This window comes from Rhipicephalus sanguineus, chromosome 11 (assembly GCF_013339695.2).
Source record: "Rhipicephalus sanguineus isolate Rsan-2018 chromosome 11, BIME_Rsan_1.4, whole genome shotgun sequence".
Classification (NCBI taxonomy): Eukaryota; Metazoa; Arthropoda; class Arachnida; order Ixodida; family Ixodidae; genus Rhipicephalus; species Rhipicephalus sanguineus.
In genome coordinates this window covers 85913196-85941121 of record NC_051186.1, presented here as the reverse complement: position 1 = coordinate 85941121, position 27926 = coordinate 85913196, and the positions used below count along the sequence as shown (strand labels likewise).

The 27926-nt window shown below is 44.0% G+C and overlaps 1 protein-coding gene across 1 annotated transcript; it reads left to right on the top strand.

The window, feature by feature from the left end:
- Nucleotides 1–1770: 1770 nt before the first annotated feature.
- Nucleotides 1771–26618, top strand: LOC119374621 (protein-cysteine N-palmitoyltransferase HHAT-like). The gene is made up of 12 exons (XM_037644784.2): nt 1771–2268; nt 2495–2604; nt 2777–2844; nt 2946–3056; nt 6360–6554; nt 9112–9324; nt 11974–12089; nt 15539–15745; nt 19780–19815; nt 21630–21831; nt 24192–24333; nt 25451–26618. The coding sequence occupies exons 1-12, from the start codon at nt 2195–2197 to the stop codon at nt 25552–25554; spliced, it is 1578 nt and encodes a 525-aa protein (XP_037500712.1). The 5' UTR covers nt 1771–2194; the 3' UTR covers nt 25555–26618.
- Nucleotides 26619–27926: the final 1308 nt, after the last annotated feature.

Here is a 27926-nt window from a genome sequence, read left to right as displayed (position 1 = left end):
GTAACTAACACTCCTTACTAATAGATGGCTTGCACTGAAACAGCCACCTTGAAGTTCCAACATGGTGGGACTCGAACTTTATGACGTCACGTTACTGTTGTCAGTACATGGCATGCTGGTTCCTTCGTTATTCATGTACAGAGGCCCGATAACGTTCCAGCGACGTCGTTATCACACTGAAGCAGGTTAATCGCAGCTTGATTATACTGCCTTGACGTCATCTAAGCCGCCATGTTGGAACCATGTTGTGCGTGCTGGCGTCACGTGCAAGCTATCAATAGTAATCGCTGTGGTTTTATGTGCCAGAACCACGATTTGGTAATGAGTCACGCCGTATATATAGTGGGGAACTCCGGATCAATTTCGACCATCTGGGGTTCTTTAACGTGCGCCTGAATGTGAACACACGGGAGTTCTTGCATTTCGATCCCATTGAAATGTGGCCGCCGTGGCCGGTAATTGAAACCGCGCCCTCGAGCTTTGCAGCGCGACAAATTAACATATTTCTTGTAGCGTCCGCTTGCAATGCAGATGCGACCTCCACGTTTACAGGACAAGTGAAACAATGAATTGGCTTAGACTGATAAATTATACTATGAAAACTCTAGTGCAATTAATTTCACCACCGTAATTTTATTAATAGATGAGAAACTCAGTGTCAAGTTTCCCTTTTAAATATCCCGCCGAAATCTCCGATGGTGACGTCACCGATTTCGAAGTTTTTTTTTTTTTTTTCGTATATAGGCCCTGCTTAAGAAATGGAAGGGGGGCCGCCCTCCCCTCCCTGACTTTGAGCCCTGGGTGCGAGGACGGGTGGGTCGTACTGCAACGTTTTATTGCCAAAGCGGAAGCATTATACGGCTCATCGGTCGCAAAGTCTCGAGTCCGGCGCATGTGGTGTGCATGAACAGTGCCACAAGTCTCGTCATCCGCCTCGGTGGTACAGTGGTTCATCATACACTCTAAGCCAAAATCGAGTATTTTGGGAGTGTTTCTGCCACACAACAACAATCGTCATCCACCTCGCGTGCTTTCCTCGCGTTATCACCGCGGTCGCGGCACTTCCCGGTCACGAACGGCGCGCGCGCTATCAGCGTGACATAGCATTCTTGACAGGAAAGTGACGAGAGCTGGGTTTTCAAGAAAGGGAAACGCGAGCAAGCCAGATGACGATTATTGTTGTGTGGCAGAAATACTCCCCAAATACTCGATTTTGGCTTAGAGTGTATCGTAGTTTTGGTTGTATATTATATTATTACAAGTCTCCTCATGTTAAATGAAGATATAACGATGTCAAATGATTCGGAGCACAAATTAAAGAACAAATTAAAGTGAACTTGAAGTGAATCAGTGAACATGTAAAAGAACCAAGAGTGAATCAATGCGCATCAATATTAACCACATATGTAGGAACCTTGTATGATTAGGTTACTTTTAAGATATACCTATATCACTCCACCAGACAGTCATCAGCACTGATTGGTTAAATAACGAGAGAACGTCGCTTTGAAAAGTAACACACCATCGAAGCTGTAGGTCGACATATCGCAATTTAAGCAAGTTCAAATTGCGCGCCTCTGCATGCGTTGCACTTTACCTTTAGAATGCGAATTTTTCACCTTCTTCAATAGAAATTATTTTAAGTGTCTCAACGACGTAATACATTTTGTAATGCGATATACTTGCATTATTTGAATTATAGTAAGTAGTTTCTGTAAACGCCGCCAGGTGATCTCGTGTTGTCGCTGGGCGTCTGCTCAAGCGCACGCCAGCGCTTGCCGGTTATTCGGTGTCCACATATCTAACCTTTTGCAAAAGTTCGTTGGAGCAGTGTCAGGTGTAAAACCGCAGCCGGCTCTCTTTAGGAGTTGTCAGCGCGCGTATTTAGCGCTAATCAACCTTGCCAGAGCGTTCTCCACGGCTGCAGCACGGAAGTGAAGCTTCCCTTTGGCTCCGATGCTAGTTGCCGAGCTGTCACTGTCACTGGAGTCCATCGTTGAACGACGCGATCATTGGACGCGACATGCGCGCAGTTCGTGTTCGGACTACTGTTGCGTCGAACTTTGTATTTCGTGCAAGAGGAGGTGACCTTATCTTTCGTCGTACACGCTGAAACGCCGGTGCCGATGCAAATAACGCGAGGCCTAGCGAAGTCCAACGGCGCGATCGCTTGATTTGTGAAAGCCGTGTTCAGATGGCTGTCATGAACGAATCTCACAGCGCAGCCGCGGAGCTGAAGGCGCAAACACCTGGATTCGTTCAAAATGGGTAAGCCCACAATCGTTTATGTATGTAAGCTGCCAGTGATTGAAGCGACTATATTTCGCGCTTGCTAGTTGATGTTTACTCTCACGCTCGTTCGTCATGCTTCTCTTTCCGTAGGCACCGGTGAATGTTTTGTGCATCGGAATGTTTCCCGCGTCTCTTGCGAACATCGATGAATGTTTTTAGGAGTCGTTTGTCTATCCCACTACATTGCATTCTTTCTGAGCAGGTTCCTGACCACTCTGAAGAAGTGGGAAAGCCTAGCGAGGATATTTCATTGGATGGTCTGGACGTCCGGATTGGTTTACGTTCTCGGATGCTTCGTGACATGCAAAACGAGTGAGTTTCTTCACTGCGGCTGAGACATTACTGTCCCGATTCGAGCGCTTACTCGTGCGATCGTTTACTTCGTTCTTTACTCCTTTCTTGTTTTCTTTTTGTGTTGCGAGCGCGCGACATTTGCAGCATTTGTTTCACATGATAGCTTAAATTGTTCCCCGTTTTCTCTTAGATTCTACATTGCCCGAAATTACTCCTGACGAGTTTGTCGACGGTTCTTACGGTATCCCTCGTGACAAGGTACATGATATCTGCTTGTCTGATTCATGCTGAACTTTCCTGTTGCACCAATTATTGGCATTTATTTGTTATTAATCTTTGTGCTCTATTTCGGTCTTTAGGACACTGCTGACGAGGAATGGTATCGCTACAGCACTGCCATCCGCAGGTTTTGGCCGTGGATTCTGGTGCAGCCACTCATCAGCCGCTGCTTTCTTGCCAAATATCACGAAGTAAGCATGCCGCCTGTTCAGATTACACGGGTGACACCAGTTGCGTAATATCGTGATGTACAATTTGTCGTAGCAGCCGAAAGTGTGCGGCAACATGTTTTTGTTTGTCTGTTTTTTTTTTTTTGCACACAGGGAAAACCTATTTTTAGTGCACAAAGCGTTTTCTTGCAGGAAATGGAAGGTGGCAGCCCAGCTGTTTCCTTCTTAATTTCCTTAAACACACTAAAAAAAGGTATTTTCCTTGTGTGAAGTTGCGCGTTACCCACCACCCCTCTGGCATGGTTGTTTATTGAGTTAATTATCTGGAAGCAGTGCCAAAATTCTGTTGCAATACGTCATTGATGTGGTACCAGCATGCGGCTTGCTCAGAGTATAGTCTAAACATTAAAAATTGCTACACTTATGTTAATTTGATATTACAGTATACTGGGGCGTGAAACAAAGCAAAATAATACTGGCACAGGAAACAGCAGTCGCAGCAGCAGACACATTCACTTTAGTAACGAAAGTGCCAGCGTGATCGGGATCAAACCATGGAGGTTGAGCTGAGAAAATGCGTGCCTATTTGGCAGTGCAGTGAAAACGTCGAGGTTCACTGCTGTGCAGAGCCTCAGACATGTCACTTATGTGAATGCCGTGCTTCTTTTTAATGCAATGCGCCTCCATTTGGCACACGAGCTTTGCTTGTGTTGAGTGTGTGTATTCCTACTCTTTACAGAAACCTCGTACTTCCCAGTCTTCCTTGTTTCATAGGCCCGTTAAACTTACTTGTGAGGGATGCTCTTTCCTGTTTTGGTCTTATTTCACTTAGTTTTGCACACTAGCTTACTATAGGAAGTGTGAATTCAACAAGCCCAGCAACAAAAAGTAATACAATAGAACTCCTCTAATAATGTTTTTCACGGGACTGCATCGTCAGGTCGTGCATGCGCTCCTGGAATAACCCCTTTTGATTTCTTGGGTCAGATCCATAAGTCGGCAAGCTCGCTCATGAGTTGACTCACTCAGGCTCAGATCGGGCCGCGAGTCTGAGTCTGAGTGAGTCCGGGTGAGCAATAATTTAGTCAGTTTGAGCCCAAGTAAGTCCGGTTGAGGAAAATTTTGCTGAATCTGAGTCCGAGTGAGCCATAAGCGCAGTATATATTTCTTGAGTGAGTCTGAGTGAACTCCACATTTTTTGCCAGTCGGGTCAATATGGCTAACAAAGGCACACTGCTCAGTATACGGCAGACAGCTTGTCACTAATTGGAGTGGTTTTCAGACCACTCAAAGACAGTGTCTTTCTTCATTAGACTTCGCAGTATCGTCGTTCTTTCTGCCAGGTGAGGTATGTATTTGCCGAAGTAGTTAATGACACTAGGCAGACGCCCAGCATTTGGGAAAACATGTTTCTCGTGCCGTGGCACTAACCACTTGTCTGCTTGAGCCCAAGTCAGTAGCCAGAAAACATAAAGCAAACAAGTAGTTAAAGTCGGGAAAAAGTGCCGCTAAATAATAAAACAGGTGGATTTCACACAGCTCTACATCAGAAGATTTTATTCATCCATTTGTGACTTAAACAAGTCCTTGATGAAAGTCTGGCATTTCTTTCGTACCTCTGCCAGAAGCAGACACTTTTCGAGCGCTTGGATGGCCTCGTGGCAGTCCACATAGCAGAGCTCATTGATGTACCTCCTCAGCATATCCAGCAGAGTGACAATTTGCAATGTGTCAGGCAGGAACGTTGTCGAAACGATATGTGTAAAGGGAACTACATATAATACGTCAGTGTCTGTAGATGCTTGCTGGGACTGGACGCCAGAAACCTTACACACTTAAAAACCTATAGGTTAGGAACGCACGAGCAGGGTTCTACTGTACATCACTTTTGCACTATATTACACTAAGGATAGGAGATGAGAGGTACATACAGAGAAGGGTACGAAGGTAGTGCACGTTCATTAGAAAGCTGTAAGCTGAAGCACACGTATCTACCTCCGGAAATAACTCGTACACATACACGGTACTAAAAGCTTTGTCGCTACAGTGCATTACATATCGGGTTCTCTGGAGATACCCTTCGCATGAAGCCAACAGAATCCAGGGGCAAGTCTGCCAGGCTGTTAAGATAGATTGCGGGCCTCGAAGTCTCCTGATTATGTCCCTCAAAAGACGTATGCCACGGTGATCAACCGACATACCCGCAGGGAGCACTGTTGAACAGGTTGAAGCAAGTGGCCGTTGATGCTAATGTTTGTCGATTCCTCTTTGTCGTTCTTGTTTCTGATGTGCACTGCCACGTACCATTAGCATGAGTTTGGCACGAGAACACCAGGCTAGCACAACTCGCAGTAAAAGTAAAGTACGAATAATTTTTTTTCTGTCGTAACTGTTGTGGATTGCTGTGACGGCAGCGAAGAGAAAAAGAGGCGCACATTATTGTGACCATGATCGTGTAACGAAGAAATACCGAGAATGAACTTGTGTACATACACATTACATAAGATATCCTTGATTTCCAAAATCCTTACATTGATGTGGACAGGGCCTTGGGTGAGTTGCTTTTTTTTCCCACCTTTATTTCCCTTTATATCATAGTTACTACAATTCAATCCAAAACTAAACACTGCCTTCTATTCCTTTCAATATGTGTTATGTTTAGCCCCGTCACAGTGGTTATGGTGCTCGACTGCTGACCCGACGATCGCAGGATCGAATCCTGGCCAGGACGGCTGCATTTTCGATGGAGGCGAAAATGTTTGCGACCCGTGTACTTAGATTTAGGCGCGCGTTAAAGAACCCCAGGTGGTCGAAATTTCCGGAGTCCTCCACTACGGCGTCTCTCGTAATCATATGGTGGCTTTGGGACGTTAAACCCCAGATATTATTATATTATTGATTATGTTTATGTGTTGGCTTCAAATGCTTGTGTCTGAAAAAAATTGATCGCTCCTCCATGGATTGTTCCTCCTTCGTACACATGCACTGCTCACAGATTGAAACTAGATATCAAAAGATTTATTGCGGCGACTGGTATGCTCAATAGGTCGACGTAACCATGTTACGTCGCTACGAATCTGAGCACTAAAGGTAATGTTGTTTCTGATGCAAGCATTCAGGTCACAATTATGCTGATGTGACATGAACTGAAGACACTGGGAACAAAAGTATGTGCAATACCTAGCCCTAAATTGTCACATTTTAATCCTTGAGCACTGCACATAAGAGAACTGCTTTACTAAAGTTTTGTTTCCAATTTATTTCAACGTGTGCGTTTTATAAGTATAATGTTTATTTTGTTTTGCCTCTTCCTCCCAAATACAGTGGCTTCCCTGTTTCTATGCTGCGTACAGCACATTTTTCCTGCTCTGCAATGTTGGTTGGGTGACGACCGTGTCTTTCTATGCCCTGTACGTCGCCTTCTACGTTTCTGCAAAGTACAGAAGTACATCGGTGTGCTACCTTCTGGGTCTTGCCGTTATCATCCATTCAGCCTTTCCCGTGCTGACATTCCTAAAGGTACGTTGTTCATCTTCACTTCCATTCGACACACACTGCAGTTACACTCAAACCTCATTATAACAAAATCACATCTGCCACGAAAATAACTTCGTTATATCCGAAAATTCGTTATAAACGTTTATTTTTAACACTGACAAGACTATTCTCCATTTCGTTGTAACCGATAATTCGTTATACCCGTGTTCGTTATATCGAGGTTTGAGTGTATTACACTCAAACCTCGTTATAACGAACACGGATATAACGAATTATCGGTTATAACGAAGTAAATGAAGAATAGTCTTGTCATAGCTACAGTGTTACAAATAAACGTTTATAACGAATTTTCGGATATAACGAAGTTATTTTCTTGGCAGATATAACTTTGTTATAATGAGGTTTGAGTGTACTTTGCTATACCAAGTTGGTTCAAAACCTCTTGACAGTGTCTTTTAGATAGGGCAGTCTGATATAGCTGACCCAGAGGTAGTATTCTTGTCATGCAGCCGTTTTCTTTGTGTTTGTGTGTTATCCTTTTGCTATAATCATAATGTCAAATAAAATGCTCAGCCTGATTCTGAACAGATTCAAGCTTTTACTTCTGATGATGGAATCCCACTTTAGTTATTTATTTGAACATACCTCACAGGTTCTGCAGGTACTGTGTAAGGCGAGAACATACAATGAATGTTCATATTGAACAATATATGTAGGAACGTGTAGATGCAACTGTTCAGTGGAGATGAAAGAAAACAAGTAAAATAAACAGTAAGGGTAAGCAATGCAGTAATATACAATAAAAATGTCAGAAAGTAACTGAACAGGGAACAAAAAATGTGCAACTGTGAATGTGACGGCTCATCAGACAATGGAGTTACAGAAACAAGCAAAACGTAATACTAGGCTATTACAAAATTTATCATACCACCCTGCAAGCATTCCATGGACATTCAGGTGAAGGTTTCCAAAACAAAGAAAGCATGAAATTTTGAAATATATATACATTGTATGCCAGCCTTCAGTAACAATCCTCTTTTCAATACCACTTTGTTATGTTGATCCACGTCACTTCTTTTCTGAATGGCCGTGATGCTCACCGCCTCTTTGATAATGCTGCCTCGAACAACTTGCCTTTGAACAAACATTTCACTGTGCTTCATTATGTAACAGGATCTTCCACGCTGATTGTTAAAGGGAGTCCAAAACGCAAATGTTAAGACGACATTAATTGTTGAAATAGCATTCCAGAAACCTCGTAGCGCTTGTTTCGTTTCAAGGAAATGCTTATTTTGAATGAAAATCATGTTTTAGTGGTCCGCACAGTGTTAGCACACCTCAAATCGCACGCCTGGAAAGGCCTCCTAACGTAGCATTCGCCTTGCCCAACATTGCCCGCCTTTACTGCCCGGGGGCCGACGCTGTGTTTTCTGCTCTGAAGGGCACATTACACAATATCACATGGACATGGCATTTTGTCGAACTTTTCATTAGAGTGACTTTCATGAGCGTGCAAGATACATGCAGCAGTACGCAATAACGAAACTACCACTGAGATGCCATCATGCGAGCGGAGCACAGCCCTGCGAAAACGGAACTTTTGCACAACCCACGCCATTCTCCACTGTAACGTCATGTTCTCTTTTCCATGAATCAAATAGAAACGCACAAGCAGCATTTTATTGCATCTTGCAATGCTCGGAATTTTATTTATTTGTCGCATGTAGCTTGAATACTAGTGTTCATTTGTACTCGGTACTCTGGACGTCATCAGGCTCGTTCCAAAACGTCCCACTGGTAGCGTACATAGTGTCTTACATTAAGCTTAATTTCTCGATTACTAGAGCGCTGCTATTGATAATATTGACGTTTTAGACGTTCTCAAACATTGACCTTTCACTCTGACATAGATTTTTGTTTGCCTTTAGTGTCCCTTTAAGCATAAGGCCACAGTATTACACTTAGCCACTGTGGCATTGTCATGGTTGGGAAAAAGTCCTAGAATGCCCTTTCTTTTTGAAATTTTAGTGTGTATTGAAAAGGAGGAGGTAATAATTGGTGTTAATCTTTAAACCTCCCCTACAACAACTCCCATTCGCAGTGCTTTGGCATGTGCAGCTACATTGGTACTGTTTCACTTGACACAGAGATCAACAGCAGTGCCGCTGCAAGTCCAATGTTTTATGTGTCATTGTTTCAACACGTCTCGCACTCGTACAGCAAGACATTGTGTTGTAGTTTGATGACATATCGATGTCCTATTTATTGAAACGTCAACTTGTGCATGAAAAATAATGTTATATAGTAAACTGTCTACGCTGCTCTGTCTCTGGCATGTTTAAAAACATGTTTGCACCTCCTCTTAATGTAAAAAAGAAACACGAGTTGAAAATGTGTTTCATTGAAAGTTGAAGCTATTGAAAGACATTTGAAGTTGAAGGCAGAATGTTCTCGTGCGCCTAATTACAAAAGGTAACCAGAAGATATCGTTTCCTGAATTGTTTTACTGGCTGTATGTTCCCATAAACTTAGTTATGAAAGTTAACCAGAAGATATCTTTTCATATCTCTTGTTCCAGCCCGTTTATCTTTACCACGGTAGTGTGGAGACATTCCTCACGCAAGTCGGACTTTCGTGGACAGCAGCCCGGTGCCTGAGCTTTGCCGTGGACACGATCGCGAGACCCGTTGCGGAGGACAGTCCCGAGGTCGACACAACACTGGCATACGTCCTCTACCTGCCGGCTTTGTTTACAGGCCCCCTGCAGAATTACTCGGACTTTCTTGCGCAGGTATGCCTCTGAGGTTGTCTGTGAAGCTGTAAAGATATTAGCTATAGTGTCCACTTGGCACATGCTGTTAAGCTTTTCTTTATTGGTGCTCCTTGCTTTCAGTTTTGTACAGAAACCACATGCAGCAGTATAATTTGTAAGTAATATAATCACGTAAGTAATAAAGGTCACTTGAGTAGGCTTTCTATATAACCAATTAACAACACAATTAACATCCCCTATACATTTCTTGGCTTCATTATCTGCTGCTTTTCATTAAGGTTGTGTCAGACAAAGGAAACGAGCCCTAAAAATTCCTTTCCTCTATTCAGCACTAGTATAGGAGCGTATATTAAAAATGCAATCTTGCTATTATCGGTATGTCGTGTATGTGCGCTTATAAGGAAGGCACCTATGTAAAACCCTATGAACTCAAAGCTGTAAAAATGTTAACAAATCGCTAGATAAGTTGAGTTTTCAGATGAGTGAAATCGTAAAACTAGAAGCAACGCTGGCTGTGCGTAGACTGCATGGAGCCATTTTTTTTCTCGTAATGGTGCTGCTAATATTGTCGGTCGATCACTCTCAGGTGCCTAAGCACCGGACATCTCGAAATCTGCTCGCCGTCGATGTGTCAGTGATGGCAAGCAACAGAGTTTTCACCAAGCTAGCAAACTTGGCACTGAGCCAGGCAGCTGCATGATTCTAGTGCAAGGCTTGAATATACTTCAGCTGAGGAGATGCTCACAACTAGTTCTTAACTTACTTGATGCTGCTAATTTCTGACAAAATTCAAAGCAGCAAGTCATTAGTATCACTTGGGAACGCTTCACAAGCCACTGCGCGTCTAGGGATGCAACGTGATAACACTGTCAGTCGCCAACACTGGTATGCATGCAATATACAATGCTCAAAATCAGCATATACAGGTGATCCTATTTACTGTAGCCTGTAGCTACGAGGGCTCATTTTGCGATCGCAGTTACATTTGTTGCCGTTATAGCATCTAGCAATGAGTGCCCCGCTAACAATACGCATCCTCTTGCCACAGCCTAGTGTCTTCAGCATTCTACTGCCACGCATGAAGCTGTAAGTATGACTCATGGTCACTGCAGCTGCACTACAATGTAAAATTGCCCGCCACGATGGTCTAGTGGTTTTGGCACTCTACTGCTGACCCGCAGGTCGCGGGGTCAAATCCCGGCCGCGGCAGCCGCATTTTCGATGGAGGCGAAAATGCTTGAGGCCCGTGTGCTTAGATTTAGGTGCACGTTAAAGAACCCCAGGTGGTCGAAATTTCCGGAGTCCTCCACTACGGCGTATCTCATAATCATGTCGTTTTGGGGCGTTAAACCCCAACAGTTATAATACAGTGTAAAATTCAACAGTGTTACACTTTACCGTGCTTTGAGTACACACCCTACCAGAAAACGCAAGGCAGTCAAAATTAGTCTGGCGGCCTCAACTGCAGCATTTTACATTGCTTTTCAGTTGCTTTATGTTGCTAGATGGACAATGATGGAAAAATATTTTCATCCGAGATGAAAACACCAGGCTTTTATAATAACAAAATGTTTGTTTGTAGGGAAAAGTTGCACATTTGTAACTGAGGAAATCATGATAAAGAAATTGAAGCGGCATCACCTTTTCTAAACTGCGGTACCCGCTCATGTGACGTCAGCACCGACTGATTCGTGGAAACCGGCGATAGAGGGGGTCGTGTGGAGATTGCTGACTTGTACATTCCGGCACAGGCAATTCACACTGAGGAGTGGTAGCGGGACGACCTATTATGGCAGTTTTATAAGCAACAATGTTGTCTGTGTTCACAGAGAAAACTGTAATAGATTTCTGGACGAACACTCTCTCCACATAACGCAGCTCAACAGTTGTCATTAGAGTCCTTTTGAACCAAGTTAATCAAACATCTTATTTTCCAGCACCTTCAGCAGAGCATCCTACCCGACTATATTACACTCAAACCTCGATATAACGAACGCGGATATAACGAATTACCGGTTATAACGAAGTAATTGAAAAATAGTCTTGTCATAGATACAGTGCTATGAATGCACGTTTATAACGAATTTTCGGATATAACGAAGTTATTTTCGTGTCAGATAAGACTGTTATAATGAGGTTATAGTGTTGCAGCATGTGTGTTACACTGCTTTGTGATTTCACTTATACTCCGTTTCGTACATCAGGTGCAACGCTGTGGAAGCCAGCAAGACTTCTTACAGTAGACGCGTTCGCACCAAGAAATAGTTCAATGATTTTACCACGTGTAATGCGATTATTTTTTTTTCTGTGTTTAGACTGAGTACTAAATGAATATGATTTGTGCCTTGGAAATAAACAAACCCCATTATTTATACGGTTGTCAAGAGGTTGTTCTGGATCGCTTAGCGTCCCTTTGTTTTCGTATCATGGCCTCCACGATTAGTTCCAGTGGCATGAAGCCGGAGGCAATTGCCGAGGCCACGTTTATGTCGACGAAATCCAAGCGTGAGACACACGTGCTTACATATTTCGTTGATTGAACTTCTTGCATGGCTTTGACAGAGTTGCATCTGATCTATGAAACAGAATATATAGGCTGGCTTCTGTTTCTCGTAGCTGCCTTAATGCAGCATTGAGTAACCTTTAAATGTTGTTGTCGTTCCCTAGGTCACAAAAGGGAAGACAGCCTGGTCAGTGCGAGATATCACGTATCCTGCTGCACAGGTTGGGTTGTGTACACTCTACTACTTTCTTCTAGAAGCCCTTCTACACTATTTTTACAGGTGAGTATTTAAAAAGTTCTGCATAAGTTACAGGTAAACCTCATTATAATGAAATTCGGTGCAGCAAACTAATGGATATAACACACAAATTGTAATTCCTCTCGAAGTTACCACAGAGATATGAGTAATTGAAACCTGGCGTTGACGATTGCCATGTCTATGGATGAACTTTTCCCTGAAATAAAAAAAAAATCTCGCAGTCATGCTGACTTTCACTGATGTTTGGCAGCTACTCAGTGTGGCAGTTCAAAACTCCCGCTTGCCAACTAAGCAACTTTTTCTCACCCCATGTTGAACATTTTGTTGAGGAGCGTGTTGGAGCAGACGAAATAACTGCTTCACAAAGCCTTCACTAAGTCGTTAATGAAATACCGTAACAACAGTGGACTCTCAATAATTCAAACTCGAGGCAACCTCAGGATATTGTTTGAATTGTCAGAAGTTTCGATAAATATGTCTCGGGGCAACATACAAACGAGCGTTGCTATGTTCATTGTTTCTCAGTGCCGCAGCAACTTGCGGCAGGCAACTCGACATGATTGCCAGTAAAGTTTTTAGACGCCAGCTATCACACTGGTACTCATTATTTATACAACATGTGCTCGCGCGTTTGATGATTAGGAGGAGAAATGTGTTGTGTCCCGTGACAAGCAAGTGGTAGCTTGTTCACATTCTTGGGATAATTTTCCGTGTTGCGGCAAAACTGACTTTAAAAAGCGTTCGGGACACGATCGACTTAGGCCAGACCATCTTTTTTTTTTTTTCCTTCTTCTTCAGTCAGTCAAACTTGCTGCTGGGCGAGTTGGTTCATACTTGCAAGGAAAAAATGGATGGGCACGAACTATAGACCGTTGCATCGGGCGAGGAGGACCGGACTGGCAACCAGCGCTTTCCTCCTTTCTGGCTCGTGCGCGACGGCGCGGAGTGTGCGGGCTTGTGCTTGGATGAGTGGCATTTTCGAACAATTTTTGCGTGTTTTAAGTCGACCTGCGGATTTTGTTCTCTTTTATTGCGATGTCAGCCAGCGAAAGGTCAACGGGAAACCACTGTGCCGTTTTTGGTTGCTCTAACAACTATATAAAGGGAACTGCTGTCAGAATAAGTATGCGATGTGCATCACAAAACGCGGAGTGTTTGCGGTTGGCGCACTCTTTAAGGTACATCGTTTGTGTTACGGTATAGGTTCTAAATCGGCAAGTGCCGCAATATATCCGGAATTCCCAGTGTTCCACGCAGTCAAATGTCAATCGGATACACATTTGCGAACAAACATGAACAAACATAAGCGGTAAAGTACGGCCCTATCCGGTTAAGCGCAAAACATCTAAGTACCACTCGAGTAGCCACCTGAGTTGTTTTCGCTTCGTTTCATTATTATATTTTAATATGACGTGTTTGGTCTAACAATTACCTTCGTAGCTCGGCTCAACACTGTGATCGCTGCAGTTTATGTATACCGGTATTAGCACGGACAGCCCCGCCACGGTGGTCTAGTGGTTATGGCGCTCGACTGCTGACCCGAGGGTCGCGGGATCGAATCCCGGCCGCGGCGGCTGCATTTTCGATGGAGGCGAAAATGTTTGAGGCCCGTGTACTTAGATTTAGGTGCACGTTAAAGAACCCCAGGTGGTGGAAATTTCCGGAACCCTCCACTACGGCGTCTCTCATAATCATATCTTGGTTTTGGGACGTTAAACCCCAGATATTATTATTATTAGCACGGACGAGAAATCCCTCACTTTGCAGCGGGGTAACCAGCACCATACATTTAATTCAGTATTGCTCCGTACCAGCCTTGTAAAACCCGAACATTCCATGAACACTACATCAAAAGGACGTGGCGAGATCTTTGTAGTGAGGTTGCAACTTCCGTAAGACAGCGGGGTGTATCGTATACGATGAGCGATCGATATGAAAGCCGAATAGTAAAAAAAACAAAAATCTGTCGCTCCGTGTGTAGAACAACTACCTCAGGAAGACAAATGTTTACGTGGTCAAGAGCCGTGTCCGACAAGTCGCGCAATGATATACAACATAGTTAATTTTCTTCAAAGCGCGATACAATAACCACGTTGTTACACTTGTCTAGTGTTTGTTGAACTGCCAATTTGGCTGCTTAGCCTTGCGAAAGAGCAAGAATTTCGCAAGAACAGTACATCTAGTATACGAAGTTATGAAAAAAAAAAGAAAAAACGCGAATCACCTACGATGCCGATCAAAGGCTCGAGCCCGGCCGCACTTCGTGCCTTACCGGCAGAAGAAACTCTCTAACCATCTTCATCTTATCGCCGCGTAAATCCAATCAAATATCACTGCTCTTAAAGGAAAAAGAAAAAGAAGCGCGCCGGCATGTAAACATCAGCATCGTTTTTATGTACCAATACCTCCCTGTAAACAGCTCTAACTTCGTCCACACCAGTGCACAATAAACGAGCGAGTAATAAGCGGTCACTTAAAAGTTGACAAACAAGATAGGCAACTGTTTGAGCAACGAACAGATGCCGCGCCGTGAAATCGAGACTGTGTGTTCACGCACGACCAAATGTACGAGCGGTAGTCGGTGCGACAGCATAAACATACCGTGAATGAAAAAAAAAAAAAACTAACTAGAAGATTACAGTCCAAGAAAAAAATTCGAGTGGCGGAACTTGCTTGCCCTGCTAAACGAGTCAAAATATTTGCGTGGCTTTCCAACAGACAGTGCCGAAAATATATGACATCGACCACTTGCGACACGTTCGTGCCGCCGTATATTAACATCACTGACTTTCAACGAATCAAACGTTTTCAGGACGTCTCACAGACTCATTTCCTACGTAGACCGCATCTCTCAATACGAAATCCAGCGCGGCAGAACCAAAAAAACAGACTACAACTGCAACCGCACGTATACTTTCCATACAAACGCGGAGCTTCGCACATGCCAGTGGGTTGCCAGACCAGAGACGGCGCCGCCCGCTAGGCAATATGGCGGCGCCCACGAAAAAAAGGTCTATAGACAAGGACGCAGAAGACACAGACGAGCGCAAATCTTTTATCTTTTTTTTTCCTTCAGTCAGCATGCGATTGTTAGTACATATGGTCTGGCTAGTTTGGCGACTTTTATGTACGCAGGCAATCAGCTTTATTTGCGACTTTTAATGACACAAAAATGCGGATGTTCAGCTAGAAGTATCAAAGGCAAAGATATCTCCAGGCATGGACAAGCAAAAGCTTTGAATTAACTGAATTGGTGCAACTGAGCTGTTTGAATTAAGGGGCCTTAATATACATTGAAAACATAGTGGATTAGCCAAAAATTTAAGATTTGTTTGAATTAACCGAGGGTTTAAATAATCAGAGTTTGAAATATTGAGAGTCTATGGTACTTGTGATGCACGTACAACTTCGTGTGATCTCTCTTAAGTGGTGTATGTTCTGCTTTTTTTTTTTTTTGTGGCGCCATCTAGCTCAGCCCTGGCGTACTACCCCGACCTCGTGACAGAGATGGACGACCCCAGCCTCCTGGGTCTCGGGATCTGCCTCACAGTGCTATTCTTCCTCAAGTACCGAATACTCTACGGGCTCGGGTCGGCTGTGGCTGGCCTCGAGGGCATGTCGCTCCCTCCACCACCCAAATGCGTGAGCCGCATTCACCTCTGCTCCTACCTTTGGAGGTGGGTCTTAGCGCAGGGTCGCCTGACTTGTGAAGTAACCAAGGGGGCCCCACTGTTGTTGTTTTTAAAGGGCCCCTAAACCACCCAGAGGTCGAAATCCAGTTGTGGTGTTGCAGTTGTGCACGAGCCTACAACGAACACATTGCCGTGAGAATTTTTCGAAGCGGTGCTGTAATAGCGGAGTTACACACGTTTGATGATACAAAAGACGCCGTCGCTCGTTTCGCTCTTTCCTTCGCTATGCTCCATTTGTTGGCTCGTCTCACCTACTGGTCGAAACACCTCACCATCTGAGGAGGAAGAGCGCCAAGCGTGTGTACCTGCGAGCAGACAAACAGGTATTGTGGATGACGAGCAGATGACATGTTGATGTCGCAGCGAACGCTGAGGGGATGAGGATTGCTGAAAGGCATGGAGAGGAGAAAGGATTGCTTCTTGAAACTTGTGGGGCGCCTTGGCTCATAGCGTTGCCACACCTGGCATTGTTGATCGTGACGGCATTCTGAACTCGATGCGCATGTTAACTTTAAATGTTAAAAAATTATTGGACGTGGTTTGGAGCCCTTTAAGTGCTGTTGAGTCGCTCGCAACTCCTCATGGCACCATGAGTATGTATCTGCACAGTACTCACGGATTGAAACGTGGTATAATTCTTTAACAGCAGAGCTATTCTTAGTCGACCCTTCGCCGGTGCCGGTGTAACGCTGGTCACGTGTCCTTGCGGTGTGGCGAGAGTGAGGCTTGGCAGGAAGGGGGGAGAGCTGCACCATGCAGAGGAAGGCCTAATGGAAAGGGGGAAAGGTAGTGCCTTGTCAAGACGGGCAAGTGTGAAGCTTGATGGAAAGGGGGAACCAATGAGAGGCGCGCCAAGAGGGGCTCTGTAAAAAGCGCGCGAGAACCCAGCTGTTTGTAAGAGGTAGGTCAGCAAGGGGCTCAGTGGAGTATGAAGGAGGGTGTCGGTTCTTCAGGAGTTCGTTCTTCCAGCAGGGCCAAGACTGCTCATACACCCAAGGAAGAGGCCACCCGACAGAGGCAGTAGAAAGGCTTCCGAATAGCCTGACGAAGGGGGGCACCAGCTTTGCTGTTTCATTGGCTTTCATGGAGTGGAGCTGGTTGGATCTCTTTTCGTATAACAACTGCTATGAGCAATTGCTCGTGACAATCTCATCGTGTTGCTGCAAATCTGGCCGTTAAAGGTAATGTTGGCTCTGATGTAAGTGTTCGAGTCAAAATTACACTGATATGACATGCACTGTAGATGCTGAAAAGAAAACTACGTACATTACTCAGCTCTAAATTTTTTAGTTTCAATCTGTGAGTATTGTATACCAGTGAGACCTGTTTTATTCGAGTTCTTCATGCTCATCTAGACGTTTTCTCTGTGGTCTGAAATCCTGGGTTCTGCCACATTTTTATGCAATTAGCATCTTTCTGATACATTCTCAGAGTTTTCGTGATGCCTGACGTGATTGTTGTGCCAGCTTTCATGCCGCTAACAGCTGCGGCCACGTGCTACCTGTCCATCTGAACTGTAGTGGCTTCACAACCTGCTGCAGTCTCATGGCCAAGGTGTTCAATATCATCTACCCGCTAAACTTCTGCTTATTGCAGAATTAGGGCAAATACCAAGACGAGAGAAGACGAGAGACGAATAAGCACAAACTATCAACTGAATTTATTCGAAAAGCACACACATATAAACATGAGCAACGTCACAGTCACGAGTCACCTTACCAAACACTAAATTCGATTAGTGGCAGGCGCTCAAGTAATCTACCTCAGTGGCATGCAACGTGATAAATGAAGTGATAAATGTAACATGAATAATCAAGCACCGTGATAAATTGGTCGAGTGTGGCAGAGGGGTAGTGTATCATATACCGTTATCGTGTGGGAAATGCTATGTCGGGCAGACGGGACGGTGTGTGAACAACAGACTGTTAGATCATAAGGCTTCATTGAGGGGAACACCTTGTTCTAATCTGTCATTACATTGCAGGGAGTGCGGCTGCGCACCCTTGCTATCAGAAGCTAAGGTTCTCTCAAGAGGCATGTGTAGTGAGGCCATCTATCACGTTGCATGCCACTGAGGTGGATTACTTGAGCGCCTGCCACTAATCGAATTTAGTGTTTGCTAAGGTGACTCGTGACTGTGACGTTGCTCACGTTTATATGTGTGTGCTTTTCGAATAAATTCAGTTGATAGTTTGCGCTTGTTCGTCTTTCGTCTTGGTATTTGCGCTAATTCTGCAATAAGAATGAACCAACTCGCCCAACAAGCCACTCTACTAAACTTCTGCTATGCTGCTTGCCTTTAACCGAGGCCTTGGGTGAATGGTACACATACATAAGCGTGCGCAGAGGGGGGGCAGGAGGGCGGCCGCCCCCTCTAGTCACCTATGAAGAGGGGGGGCGCAAAGTCTTCTCCATACATTGACTTAATAGGGACGGAGGGCACCGTGATGAACCTACGCCCCCCTTGAAGGGGTACCCTGTGCACGCCTATGTACACATAGTACACATTTTGGACAGCAGGGCATGCCTACATATTAGCTTTCATATGAAGCTCCCAAAAAAAATTGGCCGCGTATCTGCGTGCTTCGCTGCAAATGTCGTGTAAAGACGATAGAAGAGGCGCTGTGTGAGATATGGACGCCATCTGGCAATACGTCGGGAAACATGAGTGCTGTGTTGCGTGCTGGTAGCCCCGGCGCAGCAGCAGGCGAAGACCGGCGGTGACCAATGCGACCGGCGGGGACGCCAGCCAGCCCGAAAACGCGGTTTGGCGCGAAGCGCTGAAGCAGAGAAACGTCCGCACTCAACGAGTACTCTCCACACACTCTTTTATTTACACGTCGCCTGGGTAAAACAGGAACGCCAGAGCGGCGCCCACAACCGGCAGCCTGAAGGCCGCCCACAACGCTGCTTTTTCATTTTTTAAATATTTTTTTTCACCCTCTTGGCCTTCTCAAAACTAAAGTTTTTCAACACCAACCGATGGCATTCGTACAGTGCAATACAGAACCGAAACCGAAACACAACAATGAGCTCGTGCGAAGGGCACGGAAGAAGGCAAATTTCAGCGCAGTCGCATTTTCAGCTTTGTTGAAACAGCGCTCACTAGACGACGACAAAGTAAAAGAAGGCACACGACAGGCAGCGCCTGTCCTGTGCCTTCTTTTACTTCGTCATCGTCTAGTGAGCGCTGTTTCAACAAAGATGAACGCATACCAACTCGCTCAAGCTTCCATTCTTATGCATTTTCAGCGCAGCTTAAGAAACTAGGGTCCTTAGAATTACGTATGTATGCATTTTCTATTAAAGGAACACGCCACCTAATACTTACCTAGTGATGTTGCACCTCAGATATGCATGATATTTCCTTTTTGATTGACAACGTTCACAAGTATGAACAGCCGTACCAGTTCAAGACGGCTGGCCCTTGGGCAAGTGGTTCAACTTTGGCCGAGTGGCTGAATCGAGGGACGTGCCGACAAACAGAAAGACAGACAGACAGAAAGACAGACCAAAATTTCTGCGTTTTAAGTTCCCCAAGAAAGACTATCGTCTTTAAAATACAAGGGAGCCATTGAGGTACTTTAAACACCATATAAACATAAATAATTCAAGTTCGTGCCTATTCATTGACTGTAAATTGCTTGCATTGACTTTGACAGTCATCACGAGATGAATTCTGCCGCCGTTTTTTGTTTTCATCTGTCGCTATGGCACTGCGCTAAATGTGGCCAGTTAAACTGCAGTGCACTTGTGTGCTCCCTTTCATAGAGACGACAGTAGCATGCATTTAATCTTTGTTTTTCTAAAAAGATCTGAAGTTTCGAGATCAGCAAATTGCATGTTTCTTTGCTCGGTCTTTGCTTTCTTTGCAGGTTCAGTACAGTGCAACTACACCAACTACAACTTACCATTCCTGTATGTTTCAATGTAGTTCAGTCAGTTTGCGTTCAGTGATGCGCATGTATCACATTTTGATGGACGCTTTGTAAAATTTTTTGCTTTCATCTTCTTTGCAGGCACTTTGATCGAGGACTTTACCTGTGGATACAGAGGTGAGTGAATTGGCGCAGCAGTAGCTTATGCTAGTTTCCTGTTAAGTGAATGATTGCGAATTCTACCTGGTTTTCTAATAGGTGGTTGTGTGTAGTGGAAACGGTGGCTTTAAAAGTGAATTGGAAGCTTTACAATCCAGTTTTCAACGATGCTGCTTTCAGATAACTCCATAAAATGGCTGTTTTTATGGAGATACCTTCACCTCATGCTGCCATTTTTGAAATCGGCATTGTGAGGCTGATTACAAGGCAAAGGCGCAAAACTACGTTTTTTTTTTTTTTTTTCAAGTTTCTACAGCCCTCCCGAGTTGGAAATTGAAGCCATTGTCAATCGCCAACAGTAACTCACCTTTGACACTAAGAAGAGCACAAGTGAGACTGAACGAGTGGAATTAATAGGCAATATTGGTAGAGCCTCCAATTATGAGTACAGCCTAGGCAGGGAGTTAAACTATTAAACGTTCTCGACATTGTCAGGATCTTAAAGAAAACTCTCACTTACGATGTAGGACACTGTAGTTATTAACCTCTTCACTATCGAACAAGGATGTAGGCAAGAAAAAGAGAGATTCATTTTGCAAAATCTTAATTCACATGGTTCCACAAATGTAAAAGAAAAAATATCGCAAATTTCATTTTAAAAGATTAAAAATTGGGTGTCTGCAAATGAGGATCTTAGTTGTAAACGTGGAAAAGACACCACCGATAACTGTGAATTCTGGCTTTGAGTGCATCAGATGTTAATAGCAAACCTGTTTAAGTCGAAGGTTAGGCCGTGCGGTGTGCACAGAAAAACCGTGCCGAGTGACGACGTCACCATGCGTCACCTAGCAGCGTGTTATAGGAAGGAAAGGAGGAGGAGAAATAAATAAAAGGAAATTAAATTTCTTGGCAAGGCGGGATTCGAACCTGCGTGCCCACAGTCCAGAGGCGGGCATCTTGCTATCAAGACACACTCGCAGAACAAGCATTTATGGGAATCGTGCAATTTCGTTCCTATGGGCGAGAGAACAAGAAAAAGATAGAAGGAAAGAGAAACAGAGAGCAAAACAAACGTAGAGAGAGAAAAAAAGAGAAAGAAAAGGAGATAAATAAATAAAGAGAGACAGAGCCTCAACTTGGCTTTCCTAAGCTCAACTTGGCTTTCCCAGGCTTAACTGCCCCTCTCTATGCTCATGGGGCTATATCTAAGCTTAACTGGCTATCTCTAGGCTAGGCTTGGCTGGTATGCGAAGGAAGGCCTCCCAGCTCTGCTGTTCCGTCAGGCTTGGCACCACCAGTGTGAAGCTACCCTAATTTTTTTAAACGATTCCCAAAGAGCAACAGCATAACTTTTGTGCGCAAGAAAAAAAATAATAATTGTGACGAGGACTTGTGGCGGCAGAGTTTACACAGCCCGGACCTGCTGTCCGGAGGGCCCGGGCCATCGCGGAGGGTTTTCACCTTCCGGTGCCGACCTAGGTGGAGCCGCCGACTGGTTGAGGGGGTCTTAGGACTTCCTTACACTAGTCCCTCTGGTCTTTCAATAAAGTCCTTTGTATCTATGTATGCACAACTTCATGCAGTTAGGCCTGAGCAGCCATGCACTGCGCGTTCTATTCACCGCCATTTTTGTCTTGTTTTCACACCAGCCGCTACTGTTGACTTCTGCTGATGCCTCTTGGAGTATGGGTAAAGGATACTATGGGTGACAAAGGCACAAGCTTTCTATGATCCTGATCAGTTTGCCGTTGTGTAATTTGCTTCAGAAGTCATTTACACAAACGTAGATGCAGGTAGCGAAGATGTTCAACCAGAGAACGTATGCTGCGCAGGTACATCTATCGGCCAATCGTGGCTCATGGGTGGACACCTCGGCGTCGCATGATGGGGGCGGCGGCAAGCTTTGCCTTTGTCTGTTCTTGGCACGGCATGGACCGTGCGGTTGTGGTGTGGTGCGCCCTCAACTTTGTCGGAATCTCTACCGAGCTGCTGATGGAGGTCATCAGGAGCAAGGACAGCTGGAAGAAGATCGAGGTAGCTTGGTCATATATACAGTAGAACCCCGCTGTTACGTTCCTCACTGCTGCGTTTTCCCGGCTGTTACGTCGTTTTCCGCCGGTCCCGGCATAGCTCCCATAGGATACAATGTATTGGGAACCCCGCTGTTACGTCGTAACTGTCGGACCGTTCCCGTATGATACGTCGCGAAGTGCGCTCGGAGCCGACCGAGTGACTACCAAAGAGAGCCGCCATGGTGCATTTTCACGCAGCTTGGCCTCGTTTGACCGTAATATTAGCCGCATGAGAGGCGCAAGCAACAGAATCTTTCAATTGATGCAAACAAAAGCATGGCCTTCGAGATTCAAATTGCAAAGATGGCGTCTATGACGTAACTGCTCGCGAAAGCAAGGCCTTCGAGATTGGCATTTACTATTGACAAAAGCATAGCCTTTGAGATTTGTATTGCACAAACATGGCGTGTATGACGTAATTGCTTGCGAAAGCAAGGCCTTCGAGATCGGCATTCACTTCTGCCATCGCGTTGGCGTAGACTCATCATCATCGTTATTTGTCGGAGTGCGGGAGGAGTTCGAGCTGGTTGGAGCTCGCACGGTCGTGCGTGCGGTTCGCGGTCGGACTCGCCGCGCTGGTCGTGATTGCGTGTGCTTAGTTCTTTCATGCCTACAGCTGTTGGTGTTAAAAAAATCACATACGTTGATTACATTTCTGTGGATGAGGCCGTCCTAAGCTCCGCGTTTCTATCCATCGACTAGATCGCGGCTGAGCGCGCCAATTTTCGTGCTGCTCGTAAGAATTGACATAAAATTCTGTACCACTAAATATTTTGACGTTTTTCCTGTTTTTCGGCTCTTACGTTTCCCGTCTCTTACGTTTATTTCCTACGGTCCCTTCAAAAACGTATCAGCGGGGTTCTACTGTATTTCTGTAGAAGTACGCGAATACTTTGAAATTTCGAATATCTAATCAAGTGGTGCTCTATTCGATTCGGTCTTTGAATAGAACGACGATTCGTAAATACGATTGTTTTTTGCAGTTTACAAATCTTTCAAAATGTAGGCTGCACCCAAATAAATGCAAAATTTGTCTCAAAGTACAATAAATTTCATCCATGCGGGCATCGGATAGCTATAAAACATCAACAGCTTACATAATTAAGGAGACTGTGTTGCTCACAGAACCAAACCTTTTTAAGCTTTTAATTTGCTCTTAACACTTCATTTGTGCTTTTAATGCTGCAGTTTCCATTGCAAGAATGTGAGCAGTATTTTAAATCAATTGGAGAAGACTGTTGAGTATTCAAATAGTATGCGATATTTAATTTATGTTCAATTCAGTTTTGATAGAGGCCTGTGCGCTTAAATTTAGGTGCACGTTAAAGAATCCCAGCTGGTCGAAATTTCCGCAGCTCTCCACTAGTGTCCCTCATAATCACATCGTGGCTTTGGGATGTAAAACCCCAACAATTATTATAATTCAATTTGGAATTCACCATTTGCACACCCTACATTTATGTATTTGTGTTGCACTTGTGTTGCACCTGTGTTCTCCCTGGCTCCTTTTGCCATGTGCTGGAGATTCACCAAAAGCTGCCCTTCTAATAGCACCCTTTGTAGCAGTTGAGTTGATCAATCAAGAGTCCTGAGGCACTTGAAGTTGGTGATATGATCATGTATGTCACGAGCTGGTTACAATTAAGCATATGTATACTTGTTCTAATGTGTTTAGCACTCTTTGGGGAACTAACTGTCGTTTTCTTGTGACTGTCAAAACATTTTGCTGGCCAATCCCAAAGATAGTGTTGTTTAACGCAGCTGTAGAAACTGCAGTGGTAGTAAGAGGAGCATTCTCGCATTCTTCCCTTGTGACATCGAGTGTTTTGTGATGCTTCCGTTTGGGGCACTGTGGCTGTGGTCATAGATGCTGCATGATGTGCTCAACTTGTCCCTTGGCCAAATGGCGCTTGCAAAGTTTTTTGTGTGTGCGGGTCAGGCACTATGGTAAGGGACAATCCACCACCGATTACATGTTGTGCAGCAAAGTGCCAGAAATAACCATTTCACAAAGCACATTAAATACATTCTGCTGCACCATCTGGGGCAGATTCTTCATAAATTATTTAGTGAGCTACTGATGAAATTCGTGCGAAAATTGAGGCACGGACACAAGGAGCAAAGAAAGACAATGAACAAGTTGTGTACATGTCTCACTTTTTAAACTACTAATTTCATCAGCAGTCATGTTAGACCAACTAATATCTCAACAGTGAGTCCTCCCAAAGCATGTTTAATAACTGCTTGTTTTGATAATCTATAATCACGTGAGACTGTGATCTGTAATCATGTTAATCTGTAATGTCTGTTCAATATTTTCAGGGTACCTTCTTTCGTGGAGTGCGGTTGCAGTTTCTGAGGGCTGTCGTCTCCGCACCGCACTTTCTTTTCTCCATGTTCTCGTGCATGTTCTTCCTTAGCAACGTGGACGTTGGACTCATCTTCTTTAGGAGAATAATATGCGGTGAGAGACAATTTATTTCCAGTAACTGTCCATTTCTCTATTTCTCATTCATAAACGCAAATACTTCGTTTGAGTATAGCGTGCATAGGGTGAAGTATATTAGCCCTCTATGTTGGCATGGCACAACTCGTTCTTGTGCGCGTTGTGGTAGCACATTGCCTATCGCCACTGGGACATTCTTAAAGCAGCACCACAATTCACTGCTGTCATGGTCTAGATGTGATTACTTCTATTAGACCGTGTTACATTCAGGAACAATGGACTGGAACATTGGATTCATTTAGTGCCATTTAGCACCATTGCTTTTTTTTTATTCCCTTAATGTTTTTATGTATTGACATGCAACCTTGTTGATTGATTGATTGATTGATTGATTGATTGATTGATTGATTCATGGTGTCAAGTATTGCACAGACACTAGTGCAATGAGAGGTAGTATAGTAAAGAGCTCTGTGATAATTTTGACAGAGTTTCTTTGTTGTTCATGTAAATTCAAACACAAACATTTGTGCCTTTTGCTTCCATTGAAATGCAGCTACTGTGATTCAGGATCGAACCCGCGTCCTCGTGTCTAGCCACTTGGTACCATGTCCGGTAACGTGCTTTGCCTTTTGGGCAAAACCGTGACAATTTTTTTAGTTAAATAAATGTTCATGCCGAGTACATCCTGTGGAAAATGCTGCAGGCGTCTGGAAACTGACTAATTTACTGTAGCACTTATTTTTATGAACCAGTTTCGGTACTTATGAGGTCGTTGCTTCACGATATTTAATACCCTCCATTTCTCATTCTTGCAACTACTCAGACTTCCACATGTGAATCTAGTCAAAAGAAATGTCATTGCGCCTTGCTTTATCGCTCTATGACGTCAGAAAATTTTGCTCTGCTTTGACATCACGTTCATGTCCGTGACATGTAGTGTAGTGTTTTGAGCCGCGACTCTAAGTATCGTATTAAAACATCTTGCAAGTCTTTGCAAATCTTCATGCTTCTCAGGTTATGTCCCTTTGGGTAAGAAAAAAGCGTGGCATAGTTTCTAGGTTCAAATTCTGCATCTGTACTCGTTAATACTAGAATGATGTTTCATCCTTAAGTGCCCAATTGCTTCCCATTTCAGGCTACCCGATTCCTCTGGTGCCAACGCTGCTCATCATGTACTGCGGTTGTCACGTCTCAATTGACATCATGGACTGGGAGATGAAGAAAAAGAAGAAGTCTTAGCACTTGTTCATATATGTAACGATAATTTAACTGCACTGAGCATGGGCTCGCCATCATGACGTACAGTCAGTGTCAGTTTTTGTCGGATTGCATTAGAACCATGAAATCATCAAAAGTAGCATACTGTTAGTTTCCAAGGCAGCTCCGGAATCCCGCCAGTACACTTACCGGGCATCTTGGTGCTCGAAGAGTGACGCGAGCCTGAGTATGCGCGTCTGTAATTAATGAACGGATACCATGTTTTGTTGCAGTGGCTCCTTTGAATTCTTGGTGGGCCTCATCGCAACACATTGTGTGTTTGACCGTATAACATTGCTGCATTACATAAAGCTAACTTTTTGGAAACTGCTACGACTGCAATCGGATCGCCATGCGAGGCTACGAGATAATCGAAATGGCTGCAGTGTTGGCTTTTGTTAATTCCGTTTGAATCTCGCAATCGTAGTAGAAAGCCTGAAAAATCAAATGGCAACGAGTTTCAGCATCATAAATTTCAAGCGTCATTCGCTTTTCCTACATGGTATGTGTCGATGCTTTGAAGGTGACCAACTTATCAGGCAAGTTGAATAGACCAGGCACCCGAAAAATTGGTCATTGACCGTATTTATTTAGGTAGTGAAAGCCTAAAAATTAAATTGGACAGGTCACACCAGCGAATATCTCGGGTTCACACTAATCTAAGGAATGGAGGTGATATAGGTATTGTACTCAAAGAAATGTCTTTTTAAGAGGTCAGGCTAACTGGTCACCATTTCTTAGTGAAGTCCTAGGTAAGTAAAATAGAAAAACATTTTCCTAAATTTAAGTACGTACTATCGGTGACAGCGAACCTCTGAGAAGTCCTGCACATTTTTTTTTCTCATTTAGTCCTTTTTTGGTCAGTTTTATTACATAAACCAGATTTATATTTTTTACTTGTACAAACATTGGTTTACACATTTATTTGAGCTACTTGACTTCTTTGAAGCCACTCACAATAAAATGCAGTTTATGAACCTTTGATGACTTGTCTCTGCCGTTTCTTGGTTACTACTTGGGGGTAAGTTCACTTGGAAATCGTACAGGATCATTGCCGCATACTTAATGCACTACTTTTTTTTATATGGTCTCCTGCTGCCATTGCAAACTTCTGTTATGTACGATGATTATGACCTATCGCCTGGAAAAAAAAAATTATACATTTCTTGCACATCAGGTACTTCAGTAATTTAAGCCAGCTAATTTACGTGCATGTAGTGCTGTGGATCACCTCTTGTAACCTGAAACTCATTGAATGAATAAAAACCTTGAATTGCACTACAAGTAGTTATAACTCAAGAATAAACATAAGCTTCCCACACTGTGCTTGTCCGTCATCTCTGCGAGGGAGTTGTGCTTTCTCTCTGCTAACACAAATACTAGGCATATTGGAAAATAAAAGTTTGTGTTTCTGAATGAAGCATTACCTTTGCCTGAGTTCTGATGTCAGAATCTTTGATAAAATTTGTCTGCACGCTCAACTTTTCAGCGGCACAAACATCTCTGCATGCAAAAAATTCGACCATGAATGTGCAGGAGTGCTTGACATCACAAAAACGAGTGAACGTAATTGGTTGGAGCATCTATACAAATGCTTTTTGTATGTGATGGCGATTCCTGCAGGCAAGGCTTACAGTGGCAAGTAGCAAATGGTGCAAGCCTTACTTGAATTTCTTTGCTCACTGATGCACGGATCAGTCTATGCCAGACCAGAATGCGGCATGCAAGTTTCGTGCACATTCCTATATGTATATGGAAGCCGATTTCAACTGGCAGTCCAATTGTAGCCGTTTTTCAGTATGCAGGGTATGCACAGGGTACTATGGTAGTTTATATATGAAAAAATTTAACTCGTAGAAACCACAGCCGCCACAAGCTGACGCATCAAGGGTGTTTCAGCACACGTGGCCAAGGCACGACTTCCTAAAGATTGTTCGTAGATGTGTGCACACACTATAGAAAGACAAAACCTATTCTCTACTCCTCCAACAGTCCATAAACACAAAGACTACAAAAGCACAGCCCAACTTAGCTGTCACATAAGTTTCTTATTGTTGCCGACCTATACTATATTCGCTACAAAATGAAGGTCTCTGCCAACGATCTATCCACCCTGTCATGTGCAAGCCGATTCTTCAATTTCAAAGCGTCCATAATTGAAGGGACCACAACACCTAGTTGTCTAGTTTCAGTTATGCACTGCATATTAAACTGCATGTGTCCAACAGCAGGCTGGCAAAAATTTTAGTTTCTTTATCGTGGCACAGCATCAGCATTCGAATTTCACGTTGCGACGAAAGTGTACTGCACTCCTACAACACTGACGCTCGATGAAACGATTTGCATTCTGAACG